The 13,661-nt window shown below is 45.0% G+C and overlaps 1 protein-coding gene and 1 long non-coding RNA gene across 2 annotated transcripts in view; both read left to right on the plus strand.

Moving 5' to 3' along the window:
* Positions 1–9,168, plus strand: part of LOC134945720 (guanylate-binding protein 1-like) — a 28,517-nt gene extending 19,349 nt beyond the window's left edge. The window contains exons 4-11 of the mRNA XM_063935172.1: positions 332–441; positions 2,378–2,565; positions 2,792–3,040; positions 3,577–3,857; positions 4,502–4,714; positions 6,671–6,773; positions 7,106–7,299; positions 7,800–9,168. Coding sequence (XP_063791242.1) covers positions 332–441; positions 2,378–2,565; positions 2,792–3,040; positions 3,577–3,857; positions 4,502–4,714; positions 6,671–6,773; positions 7,106–7,299; positions 7,800–8,039 — 1,578 coding nt within the window. The 3' untranslated portion in view covers positions 8,040–9,168. The remainder of the gene's footprint in view (positions 1–331; positions 442–2,377; positions 2,566–2,791; positions 3,041–3,576; positions 3,858–4,501; positions 4,715–6,670; positions 6,774–7,105; positions 7,300–7,799) is intronic.
* LOC134945726 (uncharacterized) overlaps positions 1–13,661 on the plus strand; it is an 889,695-nt gene that overhangs the window by 469,581 nt on the left and 406,453 nt on the right. The window lies entirely within an intron of this gene.

Consider the following 13,661-nt stretch of genomic DNA (forward strand, 5'->3'; position numbering starts at 1 on the left):
CACAGGCCCTATGGTGGGGGGCAGTTCCTGCCTCTGACTATTGTGTTCTGTGTGAGCGGTTCTGCGTCTTTAGATGCCATCAATGTCGGTGACAACCCTGCTATGTGCATGCATCTGCCTAGCAAACCCCTCCCCCCCATTACCTTCCAGAACGCCCACTGACACTCCCTGCATCCAAATGAATTCTGCTTCTCCGTGCGGATGCATGTGCAGTGTGACTCAGACACATGTGCAGTACCTACGGTATAACATTAACTAAATGTGTGTCGCCATTTGCGTGTGGTTAGAGCCAACCTCCGGATCACACCCTTTGTTCTTTTTTGTCTTGCAGGGCGACACCAAAAATGACATTTGGATTTTCTCGCTGGCCGTTCTCCTGAGCAGCGCCCTGGTGTATAATAGTAAGGGAACGATTGACCAGGATGCGCTGAACAAGCTGAGGTATCCTTTATGACAATGGCAGGACATACGATAGAACACAGAATACGGTGGATCACTGCAATAACTGGGAGACAGCCTCCCAGTATATAAACCAATATTCCTGGGCTTCCAACATATCATGGGAGAAACATTGGAGTAGTGACAGGTAGACGCTGCTGGACATGAAGAGATTGTACAGCTTTGTACAGCTACTGTAGCTAGGTACACCTACCTCTGAGTGCATCTAACCCTTACCATATGACATTCGCTCGCTGACAGCCTAAATAGTGAGCGTGGTGGCTGGCTGTCCAAAATGAGCGGCCGATCCATCTATAAGCCTAGTCTCACTTCTGCATGGACTGCTAGGCTGGGCTGGGTCTCCTATCACTGCTATCAGAGCTTTGGAATACCCAGCTGCATTCACTTCCCTGTAATGCCATTTGGATCATATGTGATACACGAGTTGCTGTGACTTTATATGAATTTATTTCATGTGCCAGGCTTTACAGGGTTGTGGGTTATAGGGTGATTATGTGGATAGGGAGAATCAAAGATGTATATGGTAGGAAGCCTGGCAATAGCACATAGGTGTACAGTACATGTAAAAAGAAGAAGCAAAGTAAAATCTGGCGCTGCAGCCTTCAGGTCCCTTAAACATGACTGTGAATGCGGACAGATCTGGGCTCTGAGTGGCGGCTTGCATATGCAGCTTAGAGTAACTATGAACCACTCGGGGTCATGCCGATCTCAGACGCATCTCACCACGGCTGGAGTAAGGTTGGTGTTAATAAACATCCCTGAGCACACACCCCTCCCCCAGACAGACACATCCACACACAGACACAAGTGGCTGGCTTACACTAAGGGGTAAATTTACTACAGCTTCTAAAAAAGAGAACTGGTGATGTTGCCCATAACAATAACATGCTGTCTATCATTTTCTAAAAGGCAATAGAGAAATGACAGACAGCCTCTGATTGGTTGCTATGTGCAACATCACCAAATCTCTGTTTACAAAGCTTTATTAAATTTACCCCTCAGTGTCTCATGGGATTTCAATGCAGAATCCCGCAAGACTGACGGCTGTACACTGAAGTCCTCCTCAGCGGCCGCTGTTAATGAACAGTTGAGTTGCCGGAGAGGGGCTACTCCGCGGCAAACAGCTATCTGTGGGGGCCCCTAATGTGTTGGACCCCGAGATAACCACCCTTGTTAGTGGACAGTACTGCACATTGCAAAAGACACATTAACAAAATTAAAAACAATACTTTAACATTTAGAAACTAGAAAAGTTTAGAGTTAAGGTCTCATTCAATTTACAAATTCAAGTTTGTCCTTCATTTGATCTATGGGGATAATATTCCATACTTCCCAATTTTGGTAATGGTGAAATCGGGAAGGGGATATGGCAGCAGCAGCACACTGGGGGTATGGTGGCACCATAGCGGGTGTAACCATGCCTCTGGTGGGCACCCATAGCGGCAAATTACCATTTTATTGCCACTCGCACAGGAGGCTGCCTCTGACAGGGTAAATACCTTTCAACCTTTTGCAAACTGGGACTGTCCTGCTGAGTTCTGGAAGGTTGGGAGGAGTGATGGTAACTGCTAAAATATTGTTATTATCTACAAACCTTTAGCTTATTATAATATTACAAATTCCATTTTCTCAAATCATAAATATCAGTTGGCTACAGGTTGGTTTTTCCATGTAAATGTTGTATGTTCTACCTATATGTTGGTTCTAGACCTATTAACATTCTTTCTGATGATGTGATTGGCTACAGAGTAGATACCATCTGGTGAACCCTTTAATTATACAATGGCTTCTGGTTGATGTTCCACACACAGACTCCAAAGTTGCCTAATGACAAACAGAATGCAATAGTAGATCACCCCACAGTGGAAGAATTAATGAATGCAAACATTGATTATGTTTCCTAATTGGCTTCTGCTAGATTTGTGGGGGAACTTTCTGATCTAATCAAGGTGAAATCTACAGACAATGATGATGAGGAAGCTGAATTCTCGGAGCATTTCCCCATCTTCATCTGGGCTGTCAGAGATTTTACGCTGAAACTAGTGATTGATGGACAGGTGGTCACAGAAGATGAGTATCTAGAGAATGCCCTCAAGCTGAAGACCCGTAAGTACTGTGAAATGCGCCTCTAGGATTTCTTATGGATTTAGATATAGTAATTTAGGAGTGCAAAGGAGAAGTTCTATGAAACAAGACTTTATCAGATGTAGGGAGGAGGCTTCAATGAAATAAATGAAAACAGGGTTTGGGAAGAGTACAATATCAACATTTAAAATAAAATAGATTAACACGTTTTTGTATAATTTTTCTCTTCTTTTTCCTTTTATAAAAGCTGAAAGGACACCAAAGAATGAGGATTATAATAAGCCCAGGAAATACCTCCGCATGTACTTCGGTAGTCGGAAATGCTTTGTGTTTGACCAGCCATCGGCAGACAAAGAAGTTCTCCAGAAGATGGAGCAAGTTCCTGAAAGTCAATTTAAGCCTGATTTTGTGGCTCAATCCAAGAAGTTCTGCGACTATGTCTTCAAGAACGCTGAAGTGAAGCGGGTTACAGGAATACCCCTAGTTACAGGAGTCAGTAAGTTGATCTAATCCACAGTATCATTATTCTTCTCTGCTTTCTTTATGAATGATCAAATTGTCATACCATCCACACATGGAATTACTGTCCCTAAAGATCAGTGGCTGATAATATTACTGATTGTATGACTAGAGATGACCTGGGTTAATACATGGGTTAATTCGTAATGTTTATTTTTGTAAAGACACAGGTTTCCTGAATGTGTTATGTCTGATGACTTTTTTATATACAGTAGTATTGCTTTCTAAAAATGTAAATTTTAAAAACTATTTTTAGCAGAAATTATATTTTAAAAATGAGTTTTTTGTGAATTCCTGCAATTTTTTCCCCATTTTGAAATGGTGATATCCAGAAAAACATAATTGGATTTTGCTAGTTAATTTTGCTCATCTCTATTTATTTATTCACATATTACCGGCCAATTCCAAAATGTAAGCAGATGACTGATTTATGATGGCAAGCTTTACAAAGATTTCTCACTTGTCTGCAAAGTCGTTATATACACATTAAAATATTGTTTTTCCCATTTTAAGGGTTGGCTAAATTGGCAAAAACGTACACTGAAGCTATAAGCTCTTCCAATGTCGCCTGCATGGAGGAGGTGGTGCTTTCCCTGTCTGAGACAGAAAACAAGGCGGCTGTCCAGGATGCAATTCAGTACTATGAGAGCAAGATGGATGAAAGTGTTGTGTTCCCCACCGAGACACTTGACCAGTTTCTATACCTGAGTAGACGGTGTGAGAATGAAGCTGTTCAGATTTTCATGAAAAAATCCTTTAAGGACAAAGATCAGAAATTCCAGAACCAGTTAATAGTGAGTGTCTTTATAAACATATATAATGCTGCACCTAGAAAATAGGATATTACTTATTGGAAAGTGCTGATATATGGTAAGCAGCAGAAATGGTTTCTCCAAAGTCTGGATATGGAAAGTTGAGTTGCAATATAAGATATAAGGGTAAGGTATACAATTATAATTAGGGCAGATGGATTTGGGTGAAGAGTTCTTCTGGTTTTCAGCTCTAGTGGTACTGGTAATTTTTATCTGCAAGATATTAAAACACGAATGGCCAGAGATGTGTGGTCTACAGCCAAGAGTGTGATTGAGCCTCTTACCCCCGTGGATGTACAGAAACCTCATATCTACTGTAGGTAGGATGATTCAGGTAAAGCAAAAAGGAAAGACTGTTTTGTTGTAGCAGAGCAGCAGAAGGCACTATAACATGTATACAAAGTGTTCTCATTGGCGTAGCAAACAGGACTTTTGGCTATGCTGTAGGTCTGCTTGGACCTCTCTGTGTACTTCTGGGACAGATGATCCAATGAGAAAAATCATAAGGGGTGCTTAAGAGAGCATTAGGTGAAATGCAGGGTTCCCGGCAACAGAGTATAGGGAAGAGACAAGTGGTCACCATATTAGATGGGCTGTATATGCATCTTTTTTATTTCCTTCCTCAGGAACTTGTACAGAAGAAAAAGGATGACTTATGCCGGATGAATGAGACAAAGTCTCGGGAACGCTGTGAGACTCTTATTAAGAAGCTTTCTGCAGAGTTTGAGGAAGCGTTGGCTGCAGGAACATACAGCGTCCCTGGGGGCCATAAACAGTTCATGCAAGACCTGGATGCCATACAGGAAAAGTACAAAACGGAGATGGGAAAAGGTGTACAGGTATGTGGGCGGGGGTTTATTGTTTGGCCAATTAGATGTCCATGAGTTGTGTTACGGGTATGTAGATGTGGATTACTATTTGGCCATTTAGATGTCACTTAGTTGCGTGATTCTAAACTTGTTCTCTTTGGCTCGTGCTAAGGGTGTGATACTGATGTTCAGCCATTGTGACCCCTCTGCTTGAGCTGTACGCCATAAAATAAACCTCATTTATGACACTGATCAATACATTTGCCCACATGAGGGAGAATTGCCTTTGGTGACGTAATTTATGATTCGGCCAATGTTTTGCGTATAGTTAATGCAATCTGTAGCTTTAGGGAAGTAGTGTATGGGGTTCCGGTCTCTCAATCTCCTGGGATAGTTCGAGTGGGAAATGCCTGGGGAGGCATTTGATATACCGGCGCCAGGATCCCGACAGCCGGTATACTGACCCCTATTCTCCCTCTTGGGGTGTCCATGACACACTTGGAGGGAGATGCTGGGCGCCGGAATCCCAAGTGCCGGCAAAACGTAGTAGAACCAAATGCCTGACACTCCCTAGGATGACTAGTAGCCCAGACTACACCTGTGTGCCAGCTGCATTTCGTTCTGTTGTGAAAATAACTTTGGGCCTAATTCAGACTTGAACGCAGCAGCAAATTTGTTAGCTAATGGGCAAAAGCATGTGCAGTGCAGGTGGGGCAGATGTAACATGTGCAGATAGAGTTAGATTTGGGTGTGTTCAAACTGAAGTCTAAATTGCAGTGTAAAAATAAAGCAGCCAGTATTTACCCTGCACAGAAACAAAATAACCCGCTACAATCTAACTCTCTCTGCACATGTTACATCTGCCCCACCTGCGCTACACATGGTTTTGCCCATTAGCTAACAAATTTGCTGCTGCAATCAGGTCTGAATTAGGCCCTTTGTCCCATGAAAGACGAGAGTACCGCGTGGTAGGGTGACAGATAGCAGAAGCTCTCCCTGGCATAGCTCAGGTCACATAATACATATCATTTGTGTCCAGTCCTACAGGTATAAATTAAGTAATCAAATACAGCAGTAAGCATCACATGAGTACAAAGCAGAAACATTGCTGTAACACCACATAGAAGGAGTCACAAGTACAGGGCGAGAAGTAGGGTAACTACTAGTCAGTGATTGGTGAGGGGCAGCCACAAAAGCTCTCAGTAATCCTGTACCCACCATATGGGCGAGCAGTCTCAGAGTCAAAAGTCCCGTCCCCCCCAGCACTATGGCACATAAGTCCGGCACACATGATAATAAAATTCAGAGTAATGACACATTTGCAAATATATGGTAAGCCACCTGCCAATCAGCATCTTAGCTGTGACAGTGTAAAGGCTGCTTACACATTTCTCCGCACTTAATTTAACATTTTTTAATTATGAAAATCACAGATTATCATTCTTTTTTTGCTAGTTTTTATCATATTGATTTAAATGCTTGCAATCTGCAGAAATCATATGGTAGCCCAACAAAACATATTATTTTAAAAACTAGAAAACATCAAGTAAGGGGACCCCAGTTTTTAATTGGCACAAGATGGGGAGGACTGGGCATTCCTTATATCATATGTGGACAGTGTTGTATTATATGTACTGTTGTTTTATTGCATCATCTTTAATTGTTGAAAGATGGGACTTCCCTCCCCCAGCATAAAAGAAGGGACTATAAATGATTTTAGGGGTCAATTCATGTAGATGTGAGGGGGCGGGGTCAAGTTGCCACTGTAACAGTGTTGAATGGCCCCTCTTGTTGCTTGATCTTGCCCCGGACTCGTGGAATTTTGTAAGAAGTCCTATGTCTGTGAGTGTGGAGGTCCCAGAAGTGCGGCATATAGCACTTACTGCTGCAACTTATTCAGGGCTACATTAATTAAGCACTTAGACACAGGCAATGGCTCTCATTTTTATTTTACACTATGTTCTGTAAATCTATGATGTTCTGCAGGCTGACGTAGTGCTGAAGGATTACCTGATGTCCAAAAAATCCATCGGAAACAACATTTTGAAAAGTGATGAAGCTCTGACTGAGAATGAGAAGAAAATGGAAGGTGAATGATTTCCTGTCGTCACATGTTGTTGTCACATGTTGTTGTTAGCTACTTTTATAGTACAAGGAACCGTAGTAGGCAGTATCAGGGTCGTGGGTCATCGTTTCCACAATGCGTTCACACATGCGCACGCATCACAGCAGCAACTACACTCGAGCAGGTGCGACTAGTCATTTCCTATGAATTGCAGGTGCAGGTTTGACCATGAACGGGCGCTCTCGACTAGCAGCACTCGTGATGAGTTTGAACACATCAGTATGTACTAGAAAGGGGCAATAGTTCATATTTCCTCAGCAATTCATTCTCTCGTTTATAATTTACATTTTCTTCAGAGGAGAAAGCGACAAGAAAAATTGAAGAGATGAAAAGTCAAGTTCTCCAACTGGAAGAGTCTCAGAGGAATCAGAAGAAAAAGGATCAGATGAAAACTATGGAGGAGAACATGATGCAGCTGATAGACAAAATGGTAGAAGAGAGAAGACTGATGAAGTGTCAAGTAGAGAGAGTCATTGAGGAGAAGAACAGGGTAAGCGCTATAATTCTATCACAATTCACCTCACCTGGTGTGGGGTCGGACTGGCCCACAGGTGTATCGAGGAAATACCTGATGGGCCCCACTGTCTAAGAACCCCATCCCCTTCTCTAGGGGTCAATACCATTGATGTAATTGAGTACTTGGTTTGTTTCTATGGAAACTACACCAAGATTAACCCACCTGCCAATCAAAGTTGGTGGCCTTGACACATCCTGGCCCTGTTTCTTGCAGTATTCAGAAGGTACACGTGTGTGTTTGAAAGAGAAAATAAAAAAACAATCTAGTACCTGGATCTTCTTTTCCTTTATGCTCACGTGCCAAGCTGAGGTGGCTTCATTGCTTATTGCACCCTGTCCTGTCTGGCCATCACCAATATCCAAAAGGTGTAGGGGGATTGGCTGGCTACACTATGAGACACATAAAAGAGGAAAGAAGAGGGTGGTCCTAAGGTTTAATTTCCGTGTGACTTTTTTATCTTGTTGTCTTCTCAGGAAATGCAAAGATACAGGAGCCAGGGGTCTCCACACGCCAACATGTACCAGGCGCAGATCGAAGACCTGAAGGAGAAGAACAATAAACTGAAGGCTGACCAGAGCGACTCTTGCGACTTCTTGCCCGTCATCGAGGCTTTCAAGAAGGTCTCCTGCGCTATCGGACCCTCTATAATTGAGATGGCCGGAGACATGATTAAGAAGAAAGTAACTGAAAAATGGAAAAAGTACCAGGCATAAGATTAGTGCCAAGCATCTGGACTCTCAAACTTTTTGCTGCGCTTTTCTGTTTTACATTTATGCTTAATATCAGAAAAGTGTTTTTTTATCTTTTTTTTGCCACCAAGCAAAAATATAGCGATTTGCTACTTATTTTATTCATTTTTTTTACTGCCATAAATATTTAAAGTTTTTTCAAACTTTTCTGATTGTAATTTGCATAAATGCAGCCAGCCTTCATCAAGTCAGCGTGAAAAGTTTCCAGTCTGGTCTTTAATGTTCCCTCCCATCTCTAATCTGTACCCCTGAGGCACTGTATAACTTGTCAATATCAATAGAATTGAGGAATAGGTGTCCCACAATAGCCGCCATATTCCCTTAGCCATCCTGTACTAGCATGGAGCCGTAATATAACCAAGCGCTCCCTCGTTAGTTTTATAGTTGCTGTCTTTTAAACGAATCTGCTATGCATAATTAATTCTGACCATTAGTGCAGAGGTCACTATGTATATATATATATATATATATATACACACATGTGGGGGAAAAAAGGGGGGGAAATTGGCGCCCAGGGATTAGTGTAACCCGTAGAATGTACAGAACCCTATGGGTTTCACAAATATTACCAATTTTAAAACAAAAGCATGAACTGTTCCTTCATAAAAGTTTATTAAGATTTACAAAATGACATATCCATCATGTTACATAGACATTATGATGTAATTTCTTTTATAATGATCCATCCATGAAGTTGTGGAGGAATGTAGACAATTTTAAGCAATATCTTAAATCCTTCCTCATAGGATATTCAGAGAACACATCAAGTAAAAAACCCAACACGTTTCGTCTAGTGACTAGACTTCATCAGGGGTATGTCTTTTGATATTAACGTCAATCTAAAAGTACTCAGTCAAGGTGGTCGATCAGAATTGTTCAAAGAGTGACTTCAAAACATCCCTAATAGGTACTGCTGAGGCTTCAAACCGGCCTCGTGGATTCAGTATTCAGAATTCATATAATTCCTATATTTAGCCTTCAAAGGAATAGCGGAATCAGCAAATTCATGACAAACAGGACCTCATGGATCAACTATAGGCGTGAAAAGTGGATGCGGATATGTTGTCCTTACAGTTTCACACAGGTAAAGACTTTCCCAAGAACAGCCAGTTGTGATCCAGTATATATATACTGTATATAGATGGAATACAGCGGCACTCCACAGACTTGAAATAGAATTGAAAAGTCATACTTTATTGGTCCAACGGCGTTTCGGGGTCTGGCCCCGTCGTCAGGGACAAGCGTTCCACATACATACTGTATAAAACACATACAAACATTTATACCATATGGTACAAGGCAATAACAGTTTGAATGCGGCTCACCTATCCGGCGCTACCATCCCGCCACGTCCGTAGTCGGACGCTCAACCATGACATCAGCAAGTAGCGCCGGTCATGTGGCCGGTTTGGGAGGACATCAGTCATGATGTCATGATTGAGCGTCCGACTACCGATGTGGTGGGACGGTAGCGCCAGACAGGTGAGCCGCATTCAAACTGTGATTGCCTTGTACCATATGCTATAAATGTTTGTATGTGTTTTATACAGTATGTATGTGGCACGCTTGTCCCCGACGACGGGGCCAGACCCCGAAATGCCGTTGGACCAATAAAGTATGACTTTTCAATTCTATTTCAAGTCTGTGGAGTGCCGCTGTATTCCATTTCTACATGAGGCCATTGCTTTGATCTAGAGAGGGCACCGCAGCAAACACTTAAAGTGCCCTGAAATGGAGGGCTGGGCTTATGGTTCTATATATATATATATATATATATATATATATATATTTATTTATATTTACATTGTGAACCTATCGACAGTTCGAGGATATTGACCTAGTGTATGATGACAGTTTGAGCCACGTCAATGTTCTGAGGTCGACACTGTGGTGCCGACCCTATGTACATTGACATGATTACTATTGACCATTGGGCTGGATACCTCCACGTCAGCATTCCACCTGCTTACTGTGCAATGACTGATAAAGAAACACCCTATAGATGTAGGAAAACTATAACCGTGGTCAGTTCTTCCAGTAACACGCTTTATGTTTGTAAGTAAATAGGTGATTTCCCAGGTCACACATTATGTAGCTTACAGCCACAACAAACAGCGGATGTGTTGTACTTGTACACAACTACACCAATCACTAAACAAGATAATCTAAATAAAGCACAAAACAGATATAAAAACCATGTGTCTGGTCATACTACAGTATATGTAATACTCTCTCAGCTGTCATGGCCGTGCACTAGTGATCTGTCTGTGCACTTGTGCAACAAGCCCTATCTAGTTTACCATACAGAAAGTGAAAGTGGCCAGAGGCAGCTGTTGGAGTTATCAGTTATTGCACCTCAAGAGCAAACGTTCTTCTGAGTAATGTGAGTGGGGCGCGGCCAGTGTGACCGGTATGAGTCAGTTCTGGTAACTCCCGTTCTGCTCTCATATACCTACAGTTCCTGTACATTACATGTGGACTCCTCATATTTCTGCAAAGAACCCAGAACATGACCAATAAATACGTGTAATACCCCGCAATGAAAGGTCTGACACTGGGGTGCCAGCGATGTCAGCAGTGTAGGTGTGCCAGCCGTGTCCTCAGTGCATGGGTGCTAGCGGTGTTGACTGTGTGGGGATGCGGGCGATGTCCTCAGGGTGGGGGTGCCAGCAGTGTTAGCAGTACGTGGGTGCCTGTGGTGTCGGCAGTGCTGGGGTGCCAGTGGTGTTGGCAGTGTGAGGTGCCGCCCGTGCCAGCAGTGCCAGAGTGCTGGCATTGTCGGCAGTGCAGGAGTGCAGGTCATGTCCTCAGTGCAGGAGTGCTTGCGGTGTCTGCAGTGTCGGCAGTGTCTGGGTGCCGGCGATGTCCTTAGTGCAGGGGTGCCGGCGGTGTCCTCAGTGCAGAGGTGCAGGTGGTGTCAGCAGTGAAAGGGAGGGGTGTTGGCCGACATCTTGCTGCGCTGTCTGCTGTGCCCATTGAAGTCAATGGGGAAGCAATGATTGGCTGAGAGCACCATCTCATACAGCTCTCGGCCAATCAATGGTCATCCTATTGATTTCAATGGGACTTTGAAGTCCGAGATCCAACAGCGGGAGGACGGGGGAAGGGTAGGGTTATGATGTGGGGAGGAAGTGTTAGGCACTAAAAAGGTAGGGTTAGAGATAGGCACTAAGGGGAAAGGGTTAGGGTTAGGCACTAAGGGGGAGGCTTAGGGTTAGGCACTAAGGGAGGAGGGTTAGGATTAGGCACCAAGGGGGGAGGGTTAGGCTGCAGATAGGGAGGGTTAAGGGGTAGAGGGGGAGGGGTTAGGGTTAGGCACTAAGGTGGGAGGGTTAGGTTAGACACTAAGGGGGGAGGTTTAGGGTTAGTCACTAAGGGAGGTGGGTTAGGATTAGGCACTAAGGGTGAGGGTTAGGGTTAGTCACTAAGGGTAGAGGGTTAGGCTGCAGATAGGAAGGGTTAAGGGGTAGAGGGGGAGGGGTTAGGCACTAAGGGGGGAGGGTTAGGGTTAGGCACTAAGGGTGGAGGGTTAGGCTGCAGATAGGGAGGGTTAAAGGGTAGAGGAGGAGGGGTTAGGGTTAGGCACTAAGGGGTGAGGGTTAGGGTTAGTCACTAAGGGTGGTGGGTTAGGCTGCAGATAGGGAGGGTTAAGGGGTAGAGGGGGATGGGTTAGGGCTAGGCACAAAGGGGGAGGGTTAGGGTTAGGCACTAAGGGTGGAGGGTTAGGCTGCCGATATGGAGGGTTAAGGGGTAGAGGGGGAGGGGTTAGGGTTAGGCACTAAGGGGGGAGGGTTAGGGTTAGGCACTAAGGGGGAGGTTTAGGGTTAGGCACTAAGGGGTGATGGTTAGGCTGCAGATAGGGAGGGTTAAGGGGTAGAGGGGGAGGGGTTAGGCACTAAGGGGTGAGGGTTAGGCTGCAGATAAGGAGGGTTAAGGGGTAGAGGGGGAGGGTTAGGGTTAGGCACTAAGGGGGAGGTTTAGGGTTAGGCACTAAGGGGGAGGGTTAGGGTTAGGCACTAAGGGGGGAGGGTTAGGGTTAGGCACTAATGGGGGAGAGGTTAGGGTTAGGCACTAAGGAGGGAGGGTTAGGGTAAGGCACTAAGGGGGAGGGTTAGGGTTAGGCACTAAGGGGAGAGGGTTAGGGTTAGGCACTAAGGGGAGAGGGTTAGGCTGCGGATAGGGAGGGTTAGGGGATAGAGGGGGAGGGTTAGGGTTAGGCTTCGGGGTGGGGGAAGGTTTAGGGTCAGGCTGCGGGTAGGGAGGGTTGGCGGGGTAGAGGGGAAGGGTTAGAATACCTACTAAGCAGGTGTCGGGATTCTGCCCTCCGGCAACCCAAGCGACGGGATCCCGATACCCTCCCCTGCATGTGCATTATAACGTATATTCTCCATTTAACCTTTTGTGTTCCCACATGTTTTACAATAACACCTGGCTGATACAGTATGGGCACGTTATTGCTTGTCATTTAAAAAATCACCAGCATGCACAAATTGACAATGGCTTCCAATAGCTGGCAAATATGCCACTCGAGCGTTCCCCACTTTTTACTGTACAGTAACTGTTACCTGGACACCTTCCAGCAGGCATTGTAAGGAGCAAAACACCAAAATGTGTCTGTATACCCCACTGCAAGGTGCCCATATAGATATAGTGTAAGGGAACAGACCCAGACAATCTGCTGTGCAGCAAAGAAAAACAAATGAAACGTCTATAAACCGGCCTCCGCTCTGTACATTAGCAGATGCAGTATATGGGGAGCCGTACAATGGCCCTCATTCCGAGTTGTTCGCTGCGTAGTGATCAGTTAAAAAAACATCAAATCTGCGCATGCGTATGCACCGCAATGCGCACACGCGGCTTACGGGTACAACGAGCATCGTGGTTTTGCACAGGTTCTAGCGACACTTTCAGTCGCACTGGCGGACGCAGGGAGATTGACAGGAAGTGGGAGTTTCTGGGTGGCAACTGACCGTTTTCTGAGAGTGTTTGGAAAAACGCAGGCGTGGCCGGGCGTTTGCTGGGCGGGTATCTGACGTCATTACCGCGGCACAAGTCGCAGCAATCATCGCATAGGATAAGTAACTACAGGGCTGGTCTTGCTCTGCACAAAATGTGTTTGCAGGCGCTCTGCTGCCCAGGCGTTCGCACTCCTGCTATGCGTGGGCGGCGACTATGCGTTTGCACGGCTGCTAAAAGTAGCTAGCGAGCGATCAACTCGGAATGAGGGCCAATAACAGCTCTTCTCTTTGCAAACCTCTTTTGCTGCTTATAAGCTGACTGAGCAACTTGTGCTACTGATATATAGATGCACTGGCGTATTTATAATGAGTGCAGTGTGTGCGGTGCATATGGGCCCCCGGGGATCCAGGGGGGCCCACACCGTACACCCTGCACCCATTAATTGAAATACTTATCCTCCGGAGTCCAGCGGCGCAACAGCAGCACTGCCGAGAATCACTGGGAAAGCGCTGGGCCATTTTTCCGGAGATCTGCCCATGCACTGTAGACTCTGGGACAGCGCTAGGGTCCCCTAGTGCCCAGAGTCTACACAGCGCTGCCGGCTAGAGAGGAGGGGGCCCAGCTGGG

The sequence above is a fragment of the Pseudophryne corroboree genome, chromosome 7 (assembly GCF_028390025.1).
Source record: "Pseudophryne corroboree isolate aPseCor3 chromosome 7, aPseCor3.hap2, whole genome shotgun sequence".
Lineage (NCBI taxonomy): Eukaryota > Metazoa > Chordata > Amphibia > Anura > Myobatrachidae > Pseudophryne > Pseudophryne corroboree.